Source organism: Toxorhynchites rutilus, chromosome 2 (genome assembly GCF_029784135.1).
Source record: "Toxorhynchites rutilus septentrionalis strain SRP chromosome 2, ASM2978413v1, whole genome shotgun sequence".
Lineage (NCBI taxonomy): Eukaryota > Metazoa > Arthropoda > Insecta > Diptera > Culicidae > Toxorhynchites > Toxorhynchites rutilus.
Genome location: NC_073745.1, coordinates 33431398 through 33455568, shown reverse-complemented (window position 1 = coordinate 33455568; position 24171 = coordinate 33431398). Strand labels below are relative to the sequence as shown.

The window sequence follows — 24171 nt, the reverse complement described above, 5'->3', positions numbered from 1 at the left end:
AATGAAACTAATTGTAGAAAAGGCATGTTACATTTGTGAAGTGGTCGTTCGATAGATTTAGGTTTATCAATTGTATAGTAGGGCCAAAATAATAGAAATTGAATGTCAAAATCATTCGAATTTTCGAGCGCAAATGAACTAATGTCTTCTAGAGAGAATATGTGTTCGGACCGCTTCGATCGCTGAGACTAAAGCCCTACTTTTTTGACGATATCTTCGGCCAATAGTTGGAATTTCATGGAAATAATATCTTTTAAAAATCCACGTACGCTATCATACTGAAATTTGTTCACATATTTCATAATGTCTTCAAAATGTCTTCACAAAATCAAATATCTTCAAAATGAAGACATGTATTCAAACCTGGCATCTCTGGTTCGCCACAAAGTGGAAGAGAGACGAAATCGCTAGAAAAGACTGTCTGACTAATTTTCAACGATGATAATTTGAAATTATAATTTTTTTAGAGGCGAATGAACTGCAAAGTTTAAAGCCTCTTAAAAACAAAGAAGAAGAAGATTATCATTAATTTGTTTTATTAATTGCTACATGATATTAGTTAACTGTTTTTGTTTTGATTTAATTAATTTATTTATAATGAAGGAAACTTCTAATGGAAAAAACGCTTATTATTTGTTCAAAAATTATTGACAAATTTACACCGTGTGTGGGGTTAGTTGGTCAATTTATTCTGAAATATAAAGACGTTAAATAAAATAAAAATGAAAAAAACATTGATTATCTGGTTATTTTTCATTGAAAGGGTAAAAGGTAAGCTTTATTGTGGTACATAACATTCTAACGCAAAACTTCGTACTACAAAGTTATAACCAAATTTATTCAAAAATGACCGACTAGCCCCGCCCTACCCTACTGTGTGTACGTTATGCTAACCTTCGATACTGGTCACTTTGTGAGGAATCAAACGGAATCCTTTGTGCATTAGCGCTTCGGTCAGATCAGAAAGAGTTTTAATGCTCCGATATCTCTCATCCTGCCGTTTCTCTTCAGCTGCTGATCCATGCATTGCAATGCCCACAACCAGTGTTGAAAAAAATCATCTTCGCTAAGCTCAACTGCATAGATTTTCGGGCTAGGTCGCATCGAAAACCTATATATTCCAAACGAAAATCGAAATGACAGATCCAGACAACCAGTGAATATGAGCAAATGAACTATTGTTCTTCAATATGTTTTGAAGTTTATTTTTCCACCCAGTGTCATTTTCATGTTGATTATTCAAGATGCCAGAATTGAATTTCATTTTAGCCAAGTTAATGTCAGCTGTTGTTTACTTTAAACCTGAGGCAGCTGTTTGCGGTTGGTTTTTATTTATGTCGTTGTTACCGTCTCGCCAGACAAAATCCAGCGCGATTTCTTGCAAAGTTCGTTTCATCGTACTTTAGCGTTTTTGTTCTCTAAATGGTCCAGCCTGACAATTTTTTATTTTTGAATTTTTACACAAAATCAATGCCAGAACGAATATCATTTCAAATGTGATGAATATCAATTTGCTGCTTTTGATATTCAAAGTATAAATAACAGCGAAGTTATGAACCCCACTCAATGCCGCATTCATTCATTGTAGCAAATTTGTTCATGCATCAGCGATATGACATAATGAACTCGTTTGTTATTGTCATCAATATAATGAGGGCAGTGTGTTTCGAACTGAAAGAAAGGCTTCTACACTGAAATAATATCATATTCGTTACTCGTGAATATTTGTTGATATTCTAAGACACTGCCCACAACTGCTTTAAGCAAATCTGGCTGGCTTTCTTCCAATGGCGGTTGCCCGGTAGAACTGTGTGCCTTCAAAATATACTTGGCCTCAGGTATGCTGGCGAATAGGTTTTGCATTGATTTTTTCTTCTCATCCCGGAACCGCTGTTGGCGCTCTTGGGCTGATGCCTTGGTTTTTAGCTTAACTTCCATCTGCTTCCGATCCTTCAAGCATCTGCTTAACTTTGATTTGCCTTCTTCCGTAAGTAATCTGGAATCTTCCATTTCTTTGAGCTTGACCTTGAGAGAAAAGATAAATTCTATTCAAACTGATTCTGACACTAGACTGCCTTATATTGAATGTGCTTACAATTTCAACATTGATGCTTGCGAGCTTCAACTTCAGTCTATCCTGAACGAATGCTGGTCGTTTTTGTGTTGGTTCTGGTCGATCGCCACTATCAGAATGTTCTGTAGGCTCCAACAGTGGAACAGAATCGTTATTCTGCTCCGGGGTACTTGTACTTGCCTGCCCCCAAAATTTGAGCAAAGTACCAGTTTGCGAAATTATTTTTGCTTGAATTTCGGAGAGTTTTTCTGAAATGTATTTCTCCTGCATCTTCGGATTTTTCTTCGATTTATTCCAAATTCGATTAGCTTTTATGATAGCTTTAAAAGGCCGTTAACAGATAGTTAATTTTAGTCCATTAATTGCACTTCCTCTAAACTGTGTGAATGAATGAAGCTACATTAAAATAGTTCTGAGAAAAATTATTAATTCCGATAACGAACCACGTGGTGATAGAACAAGTTGCGACAGGAGCGAAACACTTTGAAACACGATTTTGGAGTTGCTAATTGATGGTTCACTGCCAGTGGAAGATTTCACTCGATTTAATATTGCCTTAAAAACGACAGTTGGAAACAACATACCAAAGATAACTCTAAGTATTTTATTTTAAACTTGGAACAACAAATTGAAATACCAACTTCATTGGAACGCTTACTAACACGGGAATCTATTTGTTCGGTACACTGTCTAAATTGGAATGAGTCTGGATTATTCCCCCGCACACCCCACTGCGAACAGGAATTTTAGATGTTTTTTTCAGGCTCACGCATTAGAATGTTAACCAATCAGCGTCGCTCTTGTCGTTGTGTTTGTTGTGTCTCGTTCGCTGGCTGGTGCTCACTCTGCTAATGCGTGCGGGACCCCTGTTTTAAGTTTTTGCTTGCTGGTTATGGCGAGACGGAAAACGTTGAACTTTACGATGTACATTTTCATTGCTTCAATGCGTGAACACAGCGCACACAGCGACACAGGACTCCTTCCATCACTACGAAATCAATTCACAAATACTGATAAAACATCATTGAGCATGTGGGCGCGTTGATTCATAGGGAATAAAAATGGATTTTGTTACGTAACGATCACGGCTGCCCCCCCTCCCCCCTATGACACATTAAGTAACGAAACCTCCACCCACCTCCCCCCCCCCTCTTCATGCGTTACGTAATTTGTGCACGATGCCTAACAATACAAAGGGGCTGTCCACATACCACGTGGACAGAAAAAGCATGATTTTAGACTCCTCCCTCCCCCACCATGGACAAGCGTGGACATTTACTAAACCCCTCCCCTCTTGTCCACGTGGACATGTTTTGCATTTTCTCGGGTCAAGGAAATAATTGAATTGCGATTATATTTAAAGTTTATTTTATATTACCGGAACTGTAACGTTAATCTTGTTTTATCCTGATTGTAATATTAATTCAAACGATCGTCTTTGTGAAAATAAAGCTAATTGGATTTATTAGAAGTCGTGTTTTTCCTGTCTTTTGAGTTTTTCACTAACATTAACCGAGAATTAATTCATATCGCTCTTCGGTTTCTCTCAAACTCCATATATGTAGTCTCTTGATTTTTCCGTTGTTGATTTCCGCATCAAAATATCACTTATAGGTTTCGAACAGATTACTTTAATATTTGGCACATTCTCTTCTTCTTCTTCTTCTTCAATGGCACTAACGTTCCTAGAGGAACTCCGCCGTCTCAACGTAGTATTACTTGCGTCATTTTTTATTAGTACTTAGTTGTGATTTCTATGCCAAATAACACGCCTTGAATGCATTCTAAGTGGCAAGCTCTAGAATACGCGTGATCACAGTGCAAGTCGGAGGAAATTTCTTTGACGAAAATTTCCCCCGACCAGAACGGGAATCGAACCCGAACACCCGGGATGTTAGTTATGGCGCTAACCACTCGGCCACGGGAGCACAATATTTGGCACATGCTATCATTATATATCTGATGATATCTTATGACAAATTCTAATAGCAACTGATTCTTAGAGAATCATATCTTGGATATTTGACGAAGTTTTTGGAGAATCAAAAACCATTATATTAGAAAATATAGCAGTTTGCTGGGAAAGAATGAATCGTAAAGCAGTATGAGAAAATAAATTTATTATTTAATGTGTCAAGATGAATTCGAATCTATCCTGCACGAACGCAATTAAAATCAAAACTATTCTCTCATGAGTCAGCTGAACTGGTTCAACTGTCCAAAACTTCACGGTATTTCAAATCCTGTTACAATTTGAAGAAGGTCTAACCATCGACAGGGAACCAGGAGATCGAAGCAAAGGTAACTGATCTCAAAACTCACTCGAAAATGGTTGCTCTTTTCAAACGGACCAAGGATTTGTCACCGATAGACACGGAGAAAATGGTACGAGCTTCGCAATCTTATATTCAAAAAACAAATGGTGGTTTGAAAAATGTCGCGACACAAATTGTATCGAACCGTAATGCGTAAAATCTGCAACCAAAGAAATGTTCAAGGATGCTCTCCAAGAATTTGCTGATGAAATACGGTTGTGTCGTGATGGATGATGAAATGTACTGTAAGACCGTTGTTTCCGAAAAGACTGGACAAAATAATTAATACCTGGTTAGATCTGCAAAGTGCCCAGGAAAATACGAAATAAAAAATGGTCAAATTCCAGAAAATACTGCATACTGAAAAATGAACCTTTCGAAACTCCTGCAACATTAAACCAGGATTTTTTTTTTTGAAAGAAGTCCCTTCAGAAGATGTTGTCTTTTTCTGACGTGGGATTATATGCTTCTTTGACCCGTCTTGGTAAACCGCCACTATTCAGATATGACCATACGTTCATGAAGTACAACGAAGAATACTTGCTAATTGGCGACTTACTTGACATAAAAACTTACTTACAGATGAATTTCGGACAGTTTCCTGGCCAAAAAATCTTACCTAGATTATGTCCCTGGCAGATTTAAATTAACATTCATGAATAAATTTGCTCGTAAGTTCGTGATTTGGCAAGGTATTTGCCCTGATGGAGCAAAAGTCAAGATACTGATGGACTTTTTGGTTGTTTTGATTTGAATTTAATTGACAAGAACCTAGATCCAACCAATTGTCCTCAATTCCGCCCAATAGAAAAATATTAGGTAATCTTGAAGCGGAGGATAAATAAGTTTGGAAAAAAGGGCCAAGAACACTGCACAGATGATTAAACTTCGGGACAAACTATCGAAAGAGATTGACACTACAGCTGTGCATTGTTGGATTGCGGGTATCACAAAGAAAGTACGCAGATATATCAGAAATGAAGAGAAATGCGTAATGCGTACTTTTGCGTATCTAAATGTGTAATCCCGAGATATCAGTGATTTTAGGTGAGTTAGTCTCAAAGTACATTACACTGAATAAATTCAACAATAGGAGGAACAGATGGATGTTCGACCGGGTAACACTCTCAGGTAGCTCAGTTATTTTATTAAAATAATACGAAGTACGAAGGGTGAACACTTTTAAAAAATCTTTGAAAAGTCTGAACAAATTTCAGATTTCATTTATACTATACTTATTAAGCGTGTCCACGTGGACATTATTCATAACCCCTACCCCCCTCACCGTAGACAAGCGTGGACATTCGCGTACCCCCTACTGCAAACCCCCCCCCCCTAAAGCTGTCCACGTGGTATGTGGACAGTCCCAAAGATGGTCAATTTAGGGGCCTGACTTTTGAACTCACGATCGATCGCTTAGTAAGAAAATGCGCAATCTACGAAGCCCCCACTATTCCCATTGATACAATTTATATGATAAATGATGCACAAAAAATAAAATCGTAGCAACCCTAATCTCAGAATACTTTGAAGTGAAGGAACAAAAATGTATCTTTCTTCACTTTTGGTGCTGCTCCTGCCGGCAGTGCTATCTGATATCACCTCCGAGCTATTGGACCAGGCCACAATCATCTATCACGTGAAACCGGACACCTACAGACGACTCACTTTCAGTGGCTTCACCTCCGAGCTACAGCGCAAATATTGCGCTGGGTTTCACATCGGCAGCCATCATTTCGTGACCGGAGCGCATTGTCTGGTGTCCAAGGATGGCACCATCCATCGACCGTACGAGCTGGACATTCTCGGGTTGGGCGTAACCCAAGTAGAAATACTGATGCACAGGCGGTTCGACGGCATCAAGGGAGCTGACATTGCGTGGATCAAAACCGATCTCTCGTTGGATGTGAACCACCTGATTTGGGTTGCCGAACGACTGCCCAAGGTATGTTCAAATGCTTTCGAAACAGTCAATAGGTTGATCATATTCGTCATTTCGGGATAGCATTGCAAAGACTTCCGCCTGGATGTTTTCAATGCCAACGCGAAGGGACTGCGCTCCGGATACCGATGGATTTCTCAACACGCGGCCAGAAAACAGATGCTTGAGATACAAACGAAACGACCGGCCGTTACAGCATTCAGATACCACAATGTGCTCCCGAACGCAGAGGTTGTGACATTTTGCACCACGAAGAAAGATCCCAAACGATATGAGTTGCATTACGTGTACCTGGGAATAAGTGGTAAACTTATGTTTCAGACGGATTGTCACTATGTTCATTGCTGGTAATATTTTTGTATGTGAACAAGAATAGACTGTATTTTCGCTCATTACTAACAGGCGTATAGATCCCGGAAATCTGAAGCCTCCTCCTGTGGCCATTTCTGAAACCACAACGGTTGCTGTTACTACCGTAAAAGCAACAACCACCACGATCTATGCGCAAACCGCTGTGAATGTAACAAGTGCCGTCAATAAACCACCAATCTTCCACTTGGATCCGAACTTTGTCAACGCGGGTCCAGTTTGTGTCGACTCTGGGGCGAATCTCGTCACCTCGGTCCCAAACACTGTCAATTCAGACTCGCACTCAGCCATCGAAGACCTAAACGATGAGAGTCAGAATTTCATAAACAAGGATCTTGAATTGCTTCAATCGGACGCGGATGATGACGATGATGGTTCTGGTTCTGATACTGATACATCCAGTGACACAGCTCAGAAACCAGATGATGATAAAGACGATGATGATGAAAATGATAGTGATATCGATGATGACGATGACCACTATCACTCTGATTACTTTGTGAGCGATCATTCCTGGTTGCAGTTTTGGGAACCACAAGTGCCGGCGGCACTTCATGGGCGGTCATTCAAGCTCGAGGAAAAGACTGAAGACGAATCTATTGAGCAGGAGCCTTCCACACAAGCACCCAATGATGTTCATCCAACAACCGACCAAACACCTCAAGTGGACCCCTATGTGACTATAACTTCGAAACCAGAGAATGTCGCAAGCATTGAGCAGAAGCCTGTCACACAAACACCAAATGAAGTTCATCCAACAACCAATCAAACACCTCAAGTTGATCCCAATGTGACTATAACCTCGAGGCCAGAAAATGTTGAAGCAGGTAACCAAACCGCAGCGAAACCCAACGACACCCTGCTATCTATCGATCCTCCAGTGGTTGTCGATCAGAATCAGGATCAACTTGAACCTGATGGTGAGGGCAGCGAGAATGATGGCAAAGACGTGATCGTGGGTTTCAAGTGGCCACCAACGTTCTCCGATAGAGACGGTCTAGCGGACTTTGATCCTCGTGCAGTTCTCGATAAGAATAGGGCTCACTATGGATCAGACTTCACGCCCAATGTGGTGCCATGTGACTGGAAGCATTGGGATGACGAGAGCAACCATCAGCAACGGTCTGATGTTAGAAAGACAACTGCAACTGCAATTGAAATAACGCAAAACACGCCACAGCGCGAAGATATATCTGCGTCGGCGGGGAATTGTGGATTTGCCAAAAACCTGATTTTCACTGTCACGATTGTGGCGCTTGAATATTACAATTTAGCACATGTCTCATAATTTGTAGATGTAGTGCGTGAAATTACCGTTTGTAATAAATTGTGTTTGGTATGTTTGCGAATGAGACAAGCAAACAATCTCTTAAATTTCAAAATTTCTGTGGACAAAAACAAAATTTATGCTACCACCCAATAAAGAATTCAATAAGCCCAGTCATTCAATTTTCATGTGTTTCATAGAACGTTCAAATTCTTTGTAACTGGGCCTACAACATTGTCGAACTATGTTTATCCTTATCTATAAAGATAAGAAAGTTAGATTTATGATTTCATCGACAAATTTGATCACCATATTTTTAACAACATAATAATGAGCGCTCTATCATATGCAACAACTTGGTCTAAGACAGTTGTCGCTGAGGCAAACTTTTTTTCGGCATCGGACTGTTGATCAATCCATATTAGGTACTGTCCATATACCACGTGGACAACTTTAGGGGGGGTAGGGGTTACGAAAATGTCCACGCTTGTCCATGGTGAGGGGGGAGGGGGTTTAGATAATGTCCACATGGACACGTTAAATAATTTTTAAAGTACAACATTCATGTTTATAGTTTCAATTGAATGAAATCTGTATTCACAAGATTTTTTAAACTTTACGCCCACCCTGATTACTCTGTATTCGTCAATAAAAAGACTAAGCTACCTGAGATCGATGATTTTTTTTCCATGAATTCCGTCAGGATAAAGACACCCAAAGACATAAATAATGGTGGAATTTCTGTAGTATTAAAAATCACAACTTGAGTAAGGGTTACGACTCAGCTTTCGCTCGCTCAAAACTGTTTCGTTTTAATTTTTCGAGAACTCTCAGGTTTTCCGAAAATTGAAATGAACAACAAGTTCTTTCATGGGTGCACGGGCCGTATCTCTGGGGATCTGGTTCTTGCATAATGTTTTTCTTCATTGATATCTGGTAATTTTTGTAATTCGCTCCTATTAGGTTGTCTGGAAAGTTCATGTTGCTACTGATGACAATCAAATCGAGACACTTATCAAGATTAATTCTTGATACACAACACATGAATTAGAAGATTCGCTACAGATGTCTAAAACCACCATTCATGAGCACCTGGTGAAGTATGGTATGGTATAGTACGAAAAACGCTACAATATATGGACTACATATTAACCCATATTTCGGAACGCGATCGGATTTGACATATCGCAACGAGATAAACTTTAGCATTCTTCAATCCATGGTAACATTTGCACAACCCGATGAGATTTGATTCGATAATTTTTAAATCGCAACATTGTGGTAGTTTCAAATCCGACTGTTTATTTTACCGAAAAACATTTGAGGGAACGTATCTCAATCTGCGATTCGTTTCATAAACGCGACGAAAATACATATTTGTAGCGATTTGTGAAGAGCAAATCATTTACAATAATGTTGAGTTAAAAAAATCTTGGGCAAGTGAATATGAAGATTTGCATATTCACTTGGTGGAAGCAGATTTCCGCCTGAAGGAAGTCATGGTCTGGGTTTGGTGGACTGGAAGAAAATTTGTATCATGAGCTTCTACCAAGCAACAAATCTCGACGAATTCCAACAAGTACTGCTTGCAGCTTAACGTATTGATATCAACGATTCAGTACTCTTCTAGGCGCTTCCAAGGCTCCACCCGCCTTACTCACCAGATGTTGCACATTTATATTTTCAAACGTTAAGATTCCTGTAAGAACTTCAACTCAGTGTATAGCATCCAAAGAGCCATGCTCAGGTTTTTGACGAGAAAACAAAGAAGTTCTGAGAGATGGAATTCTTAAGTAGCGTGAAGGATGGTTAAATATTGTGGAACGAAAAGGTGCATTTATAATCGAATAGATGTATGTCTATTAAAAATATGCTTTTGGTATTTTCCTTCTTTAGAATTGGCACGAATTTTTCCGGACAATATTTAGCATGATTTAAGAATTAAGGGTTATAGGTCAACGAAATTCATCGATCACGATGCTACTGCAGTTGTTACGATTAGACTAGGTTCATTATAGCCGCCAGACACTACTGAATCTGTGAAAGCGAAAGTCATTGATGCTTAGACGAGAAAATATTTCGCAATCCGCGATCACAGATGATCTACAATAGTTTCGAAGCCAATTTAAAATTCATCACAAATCTAATGCAGTCAATGCGAATAGTAAACTAATATTATGAATCTGCGGATCAGTTAAATGAACACCATCAGAAGTTGGACATTGTCTAACGTAAATGTGTTTGAGCAACGATTCGGGTGTGTTGAACGATCCAAAACTAGTAATACATTACAACATTTTCACAATTTAAACAGCGCGGTGTTATCAACACCGTTTACCACTTCTGTATTGTTTAGAGATTCGCTTTTCTTCCATGAATGCCCATAACAAGTCCAAACAAAGTGCTTGATTTCATTGTTGATTTTTTGAAAACTCAAATAGCCTGTCAGCTTTAATGAAAATACTCGAGAGTCGATTCACAAGTGATATTTTGATATGGATATGGAGATTATGTAAATGGAATTCGGAAGAAAATATTGAACTTCCCAGACAATGTTCAAAATAATCGAAGTATTTAAAACAAATCGTTGCTATTAATAAGGCTATCATTTTTATTAATAAAACATGGAATAGAAAATAGCAACAAACTTGAAATGAAATTTTAGCAAAAAAAAAAAGAATTTTCTTGATTCCTTCAAAAACTGTAGAAATATTCACGTGGACAACAGGGGGAGGGGTATAGGAATGTCCACGCTTTGCCACGGAGGGGGAGGGGGGGGGTGTCTAAAATCATGCTTTTTCTGTCCACGTGGTATGTGGACAACCCCTTACTTTGCCTTCGCTGCGCTTCGATCTAATAGCGAATTCGTTTTTAAAACTGAGTCAGTGCCAAACTGACTCTGTAATAAAAAAACGTTTTCAGTTTCACGAATGCGGTGTTTTGTTGGTGTGCGTTATATAGTCTGATTTGTTTATATTCGCGACGATAAATGTACAGTGTCGACGTCTAATGGCGATATTAATGCTTGGGAGGTAAATTATTCTCTATCAGATCAGCAGGGCCAAGAGCAGTGTAAAAATATAAAAGTTTGAATGAATGTTTTCACTTCATATTGTTTTATTACTTAAAACATGTAGTTCTGACACTTACTTAACCATTTGTCGATGCATTTCCTGGTTTTACCACAAATAATTACTATTATAATATAAAATCATCATTAGCCACTGTTTTCGTTGAATATGTTTCTGTGATATCGAAAAAAAAACCTCTTATTTCATCACATGAAATAAATATTCGATACGTTAAAGTAAATTTTCATTCATAATTTTGATTTTGAAAGCAGGTTTATTCCACCTGAATATCCATCATTATTTTCGCCTCCCAATGAAAGCACACGTAGCTTAATGCCGTCTGCTCGAATATACTTTCAAAATCAGAATCCGAATTGGATTACGATTCCAATAATACAAAAGCAAAAGCAGCAGGTTTTTCATCTTCATAGTTTTTATTTTTAGATTTTCCAAAATATACTCGGAACTTGACAGTTCGGTATAGTTGTATTGGTGAACCCGAGTGCCAACCCGTGAAACATCTCAGTGCGAAACTAACAGCTTTCGGGGCGAACCAGTGCGACACTGAGTGCGAAACTGACTGAATAAAAAAACGTTTTGACAACAGTTAGTGCGGCACTGAGGTTGAAACTAAACAAAAACGAATTCGCTATAAGTTTGGACTCCAAAAACGAAATGAAAAAACCACACGACGATATCCAAGTTGGATTACCACTGATCCAACTTGGATATCGTCGTGTGGTTTTTTCATTTCGTTTTTCGCGTTATTCGTATCGTGTGTTTTTCTTTCTGCGTCATAAATTAGACGCTTCGCGTAATGTGTGATGAGCAAGAAGAAGAGGAAGGCAGGCTCGAAACCCTGCAAAAAACGAACGTATTGCCATGGGCAATAAAATTTTGGTTGGTACAGTGAAAAGCGCCGAGTCTTCGCGAGTGTGACACCGCACCAAAAAACAGCGAAGAAGGCGACTTCGGCGCGTCGGTCGAAAATGTAAACGCCGTTACCCAGGCAGCAGCCAAAATCAAGCTCCCTCCGCTGGTGGTTAAGGCGGTCGCTCTTGACAAACTCATCAGCGATTTCGCATCGATGGGTGTTACAGCAGAGTACAAGCTGTGTGGCATAATTCAGTCTTTTTCCAAGCAGGGCTTCGTTGGTGCCTCTGACTTTGCATCAATTCATTAAACTGACGTTATGGCGAAGCAGGCGTTAAGGTTGTGCGCCGAAAAATTATTTGGGGAATACCAGGCATCTTGAATGTCATACTGGAATGTTATAAGTTATTCGGGTTCCGGTGCCAGTCGCAAAACTGCCTTCAACTAGGATTGCATTTGCGCTAATCTTGATCATAATGAAGCAATGCTACTGTTTTCGAGATTGGTGATATTAACAAAAAGAGTTTGCTTTTTTAGTCACCAAGAAGAAAGTAAATGTCGTTCGCTTGCCAGTAGCAAAACTTCCTTCACTAAGGGTAACAGCTGTGCTTATCTCGAGCACGAGAGAGTAATGCAACATTTTTCGAGGCCAGTAATATTGACAGAAGCGTTTCTTTTGAGAATAGCGCAAAATGATGAGAAGTGTTTATATTCCTAGTAGTTTCAAGCCACCAATGTATGGCTCTGTATGCATGCTATGGCGAACGCTTGTTTGGCGTTTCGTTTACGTTATACGAACGATGCCTAGAGGTGCGATTCCACTGAGGCAATACTAAATAACATGTAGCATAATATTTGATACTTGCAAGTGTTGTCATTGTTGTTGTTTCCATGCGGTGCCAAAGATATATTGGTGTAGTTATGAGATGTGGAACAATGGTGCTGGTGCAACATGCATATAATCGACTGTAACCGAGTCTATGCCAATTGCGAAAAAGCAATAGCGTTCGAGGTAAATTTTCAATGCATTGACATGAAATAAATTGCGACATACGATCAGCTAGTGTATTGTACTGCGAGGGCAAGAATGAATTATTAATCAAATATCGTCAGCTGGTGCTACAATGAAAAAACCATTTTAGAGATTATTCTACTATGCAGTTGTTTCTAAAATTTCACAGCATTATAGAATAATATCCGAAGGTATAAACGAGCGACTTATATAAAATAACAGCGTAGTTCTACGTCAACAATTCGGTCGTGTGTTGAACACAACCTCCTATAATTTTTTGTCTAAGCAATAAATATATCCCACAAAGATGTTTTTAGCGTCTTCTATCTGAGTTGCATCAGGGTAATCATGAAAAAACGGTTTTTTTTACTCTAACTGTTATATTTAAAATTCTACATCAAAATGGTTTTCGTACGACTTTTAGAGCTTATCAATACCAACATTTTGCGATGCAGAACATATCAATAAAGGGTGTGTCACATCAAATTGCATCACGGAAAAAACGCTGTAGAAATTTAATTTTTAGGAATTATATCTTCAGCTTTCGCTTATAATCAGATAAGAGTGTATAGATCACGTTGGCCATGCTTCACTGTCAATTTTTCGTAAATTTGGAAAAATGTCGTCGAATGAAAAAGAGCGTTGTGAATTAATCCTGTGCACTCATTTCGAGAATCCGGAGTTGTCACATCGGGACATCGGTAAGATGCTGGGAATCGTCCAATCCACGGTCAGCAGAGTACTAAAACGATACTTCGAGAACCTAACCATCGACCGGAAGGTGAAGAACGGCAAAAATGGATGCTCCGTCAGTGAAAAAGATCACAAGCGCGTAGTTAAGCAGTTTAGACGTGATTCGAGAAGTTCGGTCCGGGATGTCGCCAATAAGCTGAATTTGTCAAGTTCATTCGTCCAGCGGACCAAGCAGCGGGAGGGCCTGCGTACATACAAGGTTCAGAAGGCTCCTAACCGCGACGAAAGGCAAAACATGGTGGGGAAGACGCGAGCCCAGAAACTGCACACCGAAATGCTGACGAAGCCGCATTGCCTGGTAATGGACGACGAAACCTACGTCAAAGCGAACTTTCGTCAGCTGCCGGGCCTGTTGTTCTTCTCCGCAGAGGACAAATTCAGCGTTCCGGAGGAGATTCGCAAGCAGAAACTATCCAAGTTTGCCAAAAAGTACATGGTGTGGCAAGCGATCTGCTCTTGCGGAAAGCGGAGCGCCCCCTTCGTGATGACCGGCACGGTAAACGGGCAGGTTTACCTTAAGGAGTGCCTACAGAAGCGCTTACTACCACTATTGAAGCAGCACGAGGGCCCGACCATCTTCTGGCCGGATCTCGCTTCGTGCCACTATTCAAAGGACGTGTTGGAGTGGTACGAAGCCAACTGGGTCACCTTCGTGCCAAAGGAAATGAACCCGCCCAACGCGCCGGAGCTTCGCCCAATAGAGAAATATTGGGCGATTATGAAGCAGGCCCTCCGGAAGAACCCAAAAGTTGTCAAATCGGAGGCGGACTTCAAGAGAAAATGGATTTCTGTTAAAAAAAAACTACAACCTGACGTTGTACAGAACCTTATGGACGGGGTAAAGAGGAAGGTGCGAGCATACGGGCTTGGGCTCGAAGTATGAATAAAAAGAAAATGCCAAAAGTTGTTTCATAGTTTTTATTTTACTGTCTAAAATTTTCAAAAGGATCGGTCTACTGGGCGAATTTCTACAGCGTTTTTTTCCGTGATGCAATTTGATGTGACACACCCTTTATCATAATCCTGCTAAAAGCTATTGATGGGTTTTCATTCAAAACTCATGATTTCAATTTTAATTTACTCAAACACAAAAAATAACATAGTTCACATCACATCATCACATATTATGTTAAATCTGTTCTTTCAAATTCCGTCAACAAACATTTTTTATGTTTGCCCCAGAAAGAATGACAAACAAATGAAAAGAGCATGTTTTTTGGGAAAAAATATCAATAACTTTGAGCAAAGTTGAGGTATTGGCAAGTTCTGCATCGCAAAATGTTTGTATATGTATGTTCTAAAAGTCTTCTGAAGACAGTTTGTATGTAGAATTTGAAATATAAAAGTTAGAGCAAAAAAACAGTTTTTTCGTGCTGACCCTAACGCAACTTAGAAAAAAGGCGCTATATCGGTTATTGAAAGAGATAGAAAAAAAAATTGTTCTACAAAGATGTCTCCAATAACTAGGACCACACATTGTCGAACTATGTTTACCTCTATCTATAAGGATAAAAAAGTTATATTTTTTATTTCATCGACAATTTTGGTTACCCTATTTTTGATAACATAAAAATGAGCGCTCTATTGTATGTAACAACTTTGTCTACGGCAGTTTTTGTCTAGATAACAACTGGCGAGTTCTAAATACTAATTTCCACTTAATTACATCTCCTGGACCATTGTGCATTATGTAATCGAAACAGAGTTATTTATGGTACGGGTAGGTAAGCACGCGAATGAGCAGAATAGGTGTATTGGAAAAAGGGAGTATTTCCAATTTTAATTAATTTAAACCATTCACGGATTAGGGAATGGTAATACATAGCATATCAAATAAATCTCCCGATATGATTGGTATGCGAATCATCAAAATTCGTCCATAGCGGAAATGATTTTCAACGTTAAAATTGCCAACTGAAAGACTTAGTCATACGTCAAAAAAATATTGGAGTGAATTTTGAATGATATTATTTTCTCAGAGTGAAAATATTGAGCGGATGCCGGATGCTTGGGTATGTTCTGAAACCACTAATGAAATTGTTTTCACCAGAAGAATGTTTATTCAATTTTAAATTTTCGCATGCTACACTTTTAAATTATGAAGATTATTGCTTGTTTTTCGAATTGAAAAAATGATTAAAAAAATATACTGGGAATTGTTTGACGGTTTTACTAAAATAAAACAGATTCTATTCCATAATTTGATTCACAATATTGCAACCGCAACCACTATTGCGACAGTAAGCCTCCCATATAGTAAGCTAGACTCCTTTGGTGAAGCGGATCCGCTGATCCGCCGTGTCAGGTTCTCTCCAGTTGCACTGCTCGGGCCTTTGATCTTCGTAACTTTGTACGACAGTGTCCTGATTCTGTGTACATCCTGCTCTTGCGTGTAATCACATGGTACCAAATTGGGGGTGAAGTTTGTCCCAAAATGCCCCCGATTTTGGTCAGAAAATACACGAGTGTCGAAGTATTCTAGACCGTCCTTATCGGAGAACGTTGGCGGCCATTCGAAACTTCTGGGAAGCTCACGCGTGTCGACTTCATCTTCATTGGCTTCCCCAAGTTTGGGTTCTTTGTCAAAATTTTGATCTAAAACATCCGGAAGATCAGTTGGTGAGTTGAGCATGTCCGGGATCACCAGTGGGATGTTGGTGATATTTTCTTCTGTTATCCGAATAACATCTTCCTTGTACACTTCTTCATTCTCTTTGGAAGAATCGATATCTACAACAATTTCCAGGCTTATGGGAACTTTCTCGTACGATCTCAGTAAAGGCTTCTGGGCAGCTGTTGGACGAACTCTGGTGACGAACTGGCGGATTGAATGTTTAATGGGTTTCTCTTCCGGTGGTTTGTATCCTGCGGATCTCGCAACCTCTGGTGTGCGCTTGACAAAATATGATGACATTCGCTGTTTCCACAGTTGCAACCAGGGTTGTTCGGTTGCAATACCGAAATGATCGATTCTGACGGGAGATCGCGTTCTAAAACCAGACACTGCCGCAATTCGTTGGGGTGCTGCTTTGACTGGTGATAAATGTTTACCATCACCATCGTCTTCGTCTCCATCGTCATCACCTTTGTCCTCATCATCTTCGCATTCGTTAGCCTCATCGACAACACTGTCAACTTCTGCTTCTTTTGGTGGTACCGTAGAAAGGTCGATAACTGTGTCATTTGCGGAGAACTCCCGCGAGCGTTCATCTTTGCTAGGTTCTTTGTTGTCCGGGTTGGCGTCAGAACTGACGATGTTCGAGTCTGAATCGACAATACCGGGACCAGGATCCAATTGGACGTAATGCAAATCCTCGACATCGTTCGAACCAGAGTTTTCAGAGTATGGTTCAGAGTGGATGTACTCAAGATCTTTGTTCACAAAATCTGGAAGAGATTGCTTAAAATCAGGACCTGATATGTTGTAGGTTGGATGAGGCTGGACGAAAGTCGGACCTCGTTTCAAGTGATCCGGTCTTGCTCTATCTAAATCCGGAACTGAATTCACAGAAATCGGACCCGGATCGGGCAATTTTGGATCGGAATTGGTGGAATCTGAGTTACTGGAGTCCGACTCAGAGTTGACATACTCTAAATCCTTGTTCACAAAGTGTTTCGGACCTGAACGACCGGGAACTGGAGCAGATTTCTCGTAGCTCGGATGCGGTATGGTGTAGTTCGGGCCTGATAGGTTGTACTTAGGTTCTTGCGCGATGATGCCTGGACTTGAACCGGTAATATCCGGAAAAGAATTGACAAATTCGCGATATTTGTTCACGAAATTTGAATTCCGGTCAACTATTGGGATTCTATTGGGATCTTTTTCGACAACATTTGGATTGCTCTCGACGGAATTCGAACCCGAGCTAGCGGAATCCGACCTGGAGCTTCCCGCGTTAGGTTCGTTTTCTTCGGAGCTGCTGATCACAATCACTTCGGTTGTTACTGGTATAGTTGTGATTCCAATGTCAGCCACTGGAGGTGCTTGCATGTTTTCTGGCGAAATATACCTGAAAAAATAAACTCAGTAAGGCACCAAACATCAATCGGAAGCCGCGTGATATGTACGAGCATTTCGCTACGTGGCAATCGGTCTGAAATAATTCTCCATCACGAAATCCCATAAAAATGTAGTGCAATTCGTGTTTGTCCTTATCTTTAACCGTATTGCAAAATGTCACAATTTCTGCGTTTGTATGCCCACGACGGTAACGAAATGTCCTACCAGCCGGTCTATGGTTCCTTACTTTGTAGCTATGTTTTCTACCATAGTTCTCAGCAATCCATCGGAATCCGGATCGCAGTCCTTGCGCATTTGGATCGTGAAGTTCGAGGGCAAAATTTTGACATTTCTATGCTCAAAAAACTTTTTTTTTTCAGAGGTAATGACTTGAAACCTTGAAGAATACTTACATACGGGTGAATATCAGCGACTAAAATGTAATCATTCACACCAATTGGTTTCACAATTTTAACCCACGCAACGTCATTCCCGGTACGTGGCGCGTAATTTTTATGCATCACAAATTTAACTTCCGTGAGGCCAACTCCGACAATGTCCAGCTCGTACGGATCGCGGATGTTTCCATCCGTGGCCACCAGGCAATGCGCTCCGGTCACGAAATAGTTGTTGCCAATGTGGAAGGCGCCACAGTATTTCTCCTGAGCCGTGCACATCATTCCATTGGTATCGCAATCCACCATGTTGGATGTTCCCGGCTTCTTGTGATAGACGAAGCTTGAGCTTTGCAAGTGTCGCTCGGTCATCTGGGATTGGACCGTCACCAGCGAGAGTACCAGAATCCATGCCGACGACCAATGTAATGGGGAAACGGTTATTGTTTTCACTTGCTGTTGCGGGTTCATTGGTGAGGGGAGCGTGATACTTCGCAAGAGTTGCTGTGATTTGGACGGAGTTTTTCGTTTTTGTGGGTCTTAAAGTGTGCTTTTTTGCGTGAAAATGGGATTATCAAGTTCTCCTTTCCTGTTAATGGAAGAAGTTCTGAGTCAATGAAGACTTTAATCCATTGTGTGGATGCACAGTGAAGACGAAAATAATTAATACAGGATTTACGCGCACATTTGTACCGATTTTCAGACGAATAACTCTCTAAAATGGCATCACTGATATACTTGCTTAGAGTGGTAAGAAAGCGTTACGCCTGTCACGTCCGATATACACATTTCAATTCTGACGTAGGACTAGGTTCACTAGGGTGCCAATGAAAATGGTCATTTCCTAAGTGGTGCGGACTCAATCCACTTCATTTTCAAGTTAATTTATGGATTTTTTCAAGCGATTTCTTGCAATAAATTCTCAGACCACCAGAGATGCCAGATTAACAGATATGTTTGTAAATTTACAGACATATCTGTAAAACTCTTTTTATTTTTGTTGCAGACTTTTTGGATACAACAATATTTCACAGGTTTTTGAGAAATGAGAGGCTCTATTTATCACATCAAAGATATTTGACTCATCGTATTACATTTTTCCATAGTTTTAATACATAAATAAAAATATTTAGTTCATATCAATACACATGACGTTAGACCTATTTTTTGAGTAATAATGGTTATGTGCGCAAACTAGCGCCTAACTGCCGGTGTCACCACAGTGATTACGTGCGCAAAATAGGTCGCATTGCAGTGATGTCGTGAGCATAGTATCGCTCAGTGGCCGACGACAGTACTTCAGTATCTTTTGCATTCTATTGGTGTTTTGTTTGGTAACAATAAATTGTATACGTCAGCGTTTTTCATGATTTCATACGTACTTTTGCCCTGAAATCATTGCAGACGAAACAGACAATACGATTCCTCACGATGAATGAAAAATTGCATTAAATGTATCTATACTATCCTTCAAAATTTCATGACAGTGAGGGAACAGAGTCGAGAACCTCTGAGAACTATCGATGAGATTGGTAAAACGTGTAATTGTAATTTTCAGAGAATATCGAGAACAGCCGACGACAAACCAAGTAAACCGAATTAGCGCTGCCGCCGCCAAGCGAATCATTTTTTAGCAAACATACGGTGCAAAATGTGCGTCGCTAATTCCCTTAAAAATGACTCTACTAGAGTGGTATCTTTTAGCAAACGACAATGAGTTGATTCTCAAAGCTTTAACCCTTTCGTTACGAGCGTCGTCTATAAACGACATCCGCCTGACGAGCTGTGTGTACAAGCGACGTCTATAGACGTCATGAAATTCATACTGCTCTTCGATCATACCAGCGCGATGTGCATACTTTTCGGTGCAGTATTCCGTGTAGCACTGTGGTGGAGCACACTGCCGTAATGAAAGGGTTAATTGAACAACTTTGAGTAATATTGAGATTGACTACATCCGAGCGAAAACGGAAACCGTTTCATCCCAGTCCTTGAGCATCCCTTCAACCTCGCACTGTTAGCCTATATCTATCTATATAAATGAAAATTGAAGGCCAAATATGTTCGTAAGCGGGCCTCGAAGGAGGGATGATCCGATTTTAGCCTTCTTTATTTTGTTGTGTTCGTCTCTTCCTGTAGACCATTATAGTGGAGAGCAAAATCGGAAAGTTTCCGGAAAACTCAGAAGGAATGTAAAAATATTCTGAAAAATGAATTCCCATATGACCGAAAATTACATCATGATACGCGTTTTTAGTCCATTCAATATATGCGCTAGCGAAGTTGATCGTTGTTCGAAAGTGGAAACTATTAGTAATAGCCGACCGGGAAGGTTGTGATCACGAACGCGCGAAAGTCAAATAGCTTGAACATTGGTATATTCGCGCTTAAATCGTTTGTAAGTTTGATCAAGTGGAAGTTCTATAGACCCTCTATCAGATTTTCAAATTTTCAAATTTTCAAAGAATAAGTGAAGTCGTAGCTATATCTATACTAATATAGAAATTGGTTTCGGTTTGACTGAATTATAAACAAGAGCTATTGTCCCGAAAGTGATCTAACTTTATCTGAAAAGAACAAACGAAGTCGGCACTCAATTACGTTCCAAGACAGATTTGTCGGATTTACGACTACTAGTTCTACTCCACGAAACTGTTGTATTGCTGCTGTTGTATTGCTAGTGCTTCTAGTGTATATGTACTGTCTACTATGACTAAACGTAATAAAAATAAACGGCAAATGAGTGATTCTCCGAGTGAAATTGATAGTATGGATGCACAGCGGAATAAACAATCTCGAGTAAATACCAGAAACACCGCTCATAGTCACAAGGATAATGATAGTGGGTCTGATGTTGGTTCATTGGGTGATGAAGACCAAGTGAAAATATCATTAGCTGAATTACATAACCTGATAAGAAAAGATATACTCGAAGCTAGTGATAAAACGAATGCTAGAATCGATGAAATATCTACCCAAATTAGAAACTCTGTGATAAAACTCGAGAATGAAATGGAAAACATCAAGGCATCGCAACAGTTCATTTCCGAAGAATTTGAAGCTGTGAAAACTGTAATTGCCAATCACAAAGATGATATTGTTTCTCTGAAAAACGATGTGAAATCGGTCAAAATAGACTGTATCACTAATCAACATAATTTGGAGGAGCTAAACTTTGAATTAAATGCCCTGAAGCAAGCTAACCTTGAAGGAAATCTGTTGGTGACCAATATAATCAAAGCAGCAGAGGAGAACTTGCATCATTTGCTGCAATCTAGTTTTTCCTTGTTGAACATCAATTGTAGTGTTGAGGACATCCTAAGTGTAAGGCGTATGTTGTAGCGCGCTGGAAACGCAGCTACTGGTTCCGTCACACGGGATTCAAAGTGAGTGGCTTAAGCGCCACCTCGTAAGAGGGCCACTCACTCGCTGTCTGCCCGGCAAGAATTCCGACCTCAGGGCGGGTTCTTGATTTGATCCCGAAACACACGAATAGCTGACCTTCCCGACTCCTACACCGGCACGCGTTCTCGTTTCTTCGCTCTGTTCCCAACAACCAAATGGGAGAAAGTTCGCGGTTTCTACCGGGGGCACTGATACGCACACCAATGCGTCTTCCCCTGGTTCCTCCTGCTGCCCAAACCTCCCTTGTTCGCTTGAGAAACACGAGCCGAGATGGACTGAGAATCCCAAGCAGTCCACACTTGGAGTACAAACAAAAATCTACAAAGAAGACGACGCGAAGCTCGATAAACGGTTTCCTCCAAACACAACAATATCCTCAAAAAAATCAACTAACACATTTCTCTAACATCAATTATATATTTTATAACCTATTCTATACATACATTTCCCTAATCTAATCCCTATATATCAACGACGAACCGGCATCTATTCATCCGCACTGCCATGCTTTGCTTCGTGATCACTTCATTCAAATTTGATTTCAATTTAGAAAAAGAGTACCCACCCACATGGCCATGTATATTAAGGGTTAGGTACTCACGCGTTTGCAGGCTCTGCCTGAAGCGCTGTAGTATCGTAGCAGCTTCCTTCCGACTATACAACGCTCTTGTCGGGAATTCCAACCCAACACGTGGGGTCAGAAGTGCGGTCCACGATGGTACGAGGTGATGTTGCGGTGCGCCGAGCACAAAACCGGGAATAGCGGTTCCGGTCAGCCGAGATACTCTGGATTTTTAAATCCTAATAAAAAAAGCCGTCGAACGGCTTTTGGAAATATTTCACACAACACAAAACACTGAGGAATTATTATTTTAAATTCCTAATCACCATTAAGGCTAAACACACCGCGACGCGACAACGAAAAATATCACGCACTCCTGTCTGTTCCACGAATCAGGTTGAAATGGGTGAGCAAAAATCCCCAGTTCCTCAGAACACAATTAGTGCCTGATCTTTGCCCCCGGAGAACAATATTTGCTAAAGCAAATAATGTTCTATTCAAATCCGCGAACTTCCCCCAGCCCACGGTTCGAAACAGAGCAAAGAAAAGATTGTCCGCTCTCATGAGTCAGGTTGAGTCAGCATTCTCGCGAGCTTCAGAATCGCCTCTCGAAACCTGACTCGGAACTCTCGCTAAGCCGCGCATAAGTGACCCAATTGCGAGGTACCTCGTCCACTCAACCTTGAAATGTATATGTGTGACGGAACATGATTCGCTGCGCTTGCGTCCAACCACACAACGATTGTGTACAACTTATGCACATCGTTGTGTGCAAGATGTGATAGATAGCAGTCCGTTTTATTTGGACTGCTACCCTCCGGAAAATATTCCTAACTTGTAGCACGACTGCTACATAACACCCGACTTCTTTTACGAAAATTTGGTTGAGAGAAACAACCAAATTTTCGTAAGGGCACATCCCTCTAAATCCCTAAACAAACATCCAATCCATTAACACACCTACCAAATCCCAAACAAACAAGTAAACCTAATTCTATACGTACTATTTACAATATATACACTAGATGTGAATTTAATACAAAACAGTAAATACACAAATCGTTTGAGTTCGTCATCTTTGTTACAGTGGTAGTTCGCAAAAATCAAACGTTTCTCCAAATTCCTTATAACAAATGCTCTCACAGATTTAAATATGAATCGCAACATACTCCCATCGTCTATCCAGAGACTACTCCAAACTCGCTGTTGGAAAGGTATCTCAAGTAAATAACGACTCATCAATTCTCCAAAGAATAATTTATCTTTACATTTGTTCTCAACACCGAAGATTTCATCGGTTAAAAGAAAACTCAGCCGTTTCAGGCGCAACACGAAATATTACCTCAAACATGAACACCATAATCCTCCCAATTCATTCTTTTCCACCCAACAATATTCATTTCCACCCTAGAGCATATATTCTAGGCACGTGAAATATTTCAAATCGTATGAATTATTTCAGACGATTGGACGAACATTTCATCCACTGAACTAACACCGAACTCCGACAAACGTCAAATACGATAGTAAACAAAAACCAATGAAGTGTATTGTGTGGTGCTCGTGCTATTTTAGGAAATTGAAGGTAATTTTCATGAAAATACTGCATTTATAGGGCATATCTTGAAATATATGTACGGTAATTTAATCTAAAACCATATCAACCAATCAACAAATCATAGAAAAAGGACGAAAGAAGAAACTGGACAGGAAGGACGAAACATTTATAATGATGAAGATGACTGACTTTCTGGTTTTGAAGAAATTTCCTTTACACGAGACGACACTACGGAAGAAAGGAGAGTTGACTTCCAATGAAAGGTGGGTTTCACAACCGATTCTGATTGATTTGTTTTTTTTTTTTAGGTATTTTGATGACTTTTCAAGAAAGAGAAGGATGACTGGAAATGTTGCTGCATTTTGTATTTTCCAAGGATTATATCTAGAAGAACAACAATTACTGAAACGAATATTTCCATAGATAAGTTAAATCTACATCAACTAATCTCTAAATAAATAAATAAATATATGGTAAATAAATAACAAAAATATAAATAAATAATCTCCAACAAACAATCTCTATGTATAACTAACCCTAATATAAATAGTAGATAAATAAATAATGTAAATAAA

At 39.8% G+C, this 24171-nt stretch overlaps 3 protein-coding genes across 7 annotated transcripts in view; 2 read left to right on the top strand and 1 right to left on the bottom strand.

Annotated features, from left to right (window-relative positions):
• Positions 1-24171, top strand: part of LOC129770177 (beta-1-syntrophin) — a 652823-nt gene that overhangs the window by 121758 nt on the left and 506894 nt on the right. The window lies entirely within an intron of this gene.
• LOC129770176 (uncharacterized) lies at positions 5928-8112 on the top strand. The gene is made up of 3 exons (XM_055772841.1): positions 5928-6334; positions 6395-6678; positions 6734-8112. The coding sequence occupies exons 1-3, from the start codon at positions 5936-5938 to the stop codon at positions 7986-7988; spliced, it is 1938 nt and encodes a 645-aa protein (XP_055628816.1). The 5' UTR covers positions 5928-5935; the 3' UTR covers positions 7989-8112.
• On the bottom strand, positions 15844-18530 carry LOC129770175 (uncharacterized). 4 transcript variants are annotated; one of them, XM_055772837.1, is made up of 4 exons: positions 18090-18530; positions 17745-18028; positions 17133-17686; positions 15844-17063 (listed from the first exon to the last, which is right to left on the bottom strand). In XM_055772837.1, the coding sequence occupies exons 1-4, from the start codon at positions 18441-18443 to the stop codon at positions 15883-15885; spliced, it is 2373 nt and encodes a 790-aa protein (XP_055628812.1). In that variant the 5' UTR covers positions 18444-18530; the 3' UTR covers positions 15844-15882. The 4 variants fall into 4 exon arrangements, with proteins under 4 accessions (XP_055628812.1, XP_055628814.1, XP_055628811.1 ...); XM_055772839.1 differs by having other exon boundaries at positions 15844-17686; positions 17924-18042; XM_055772836.1 differs by having other exon boundaries at positions 15844-17686.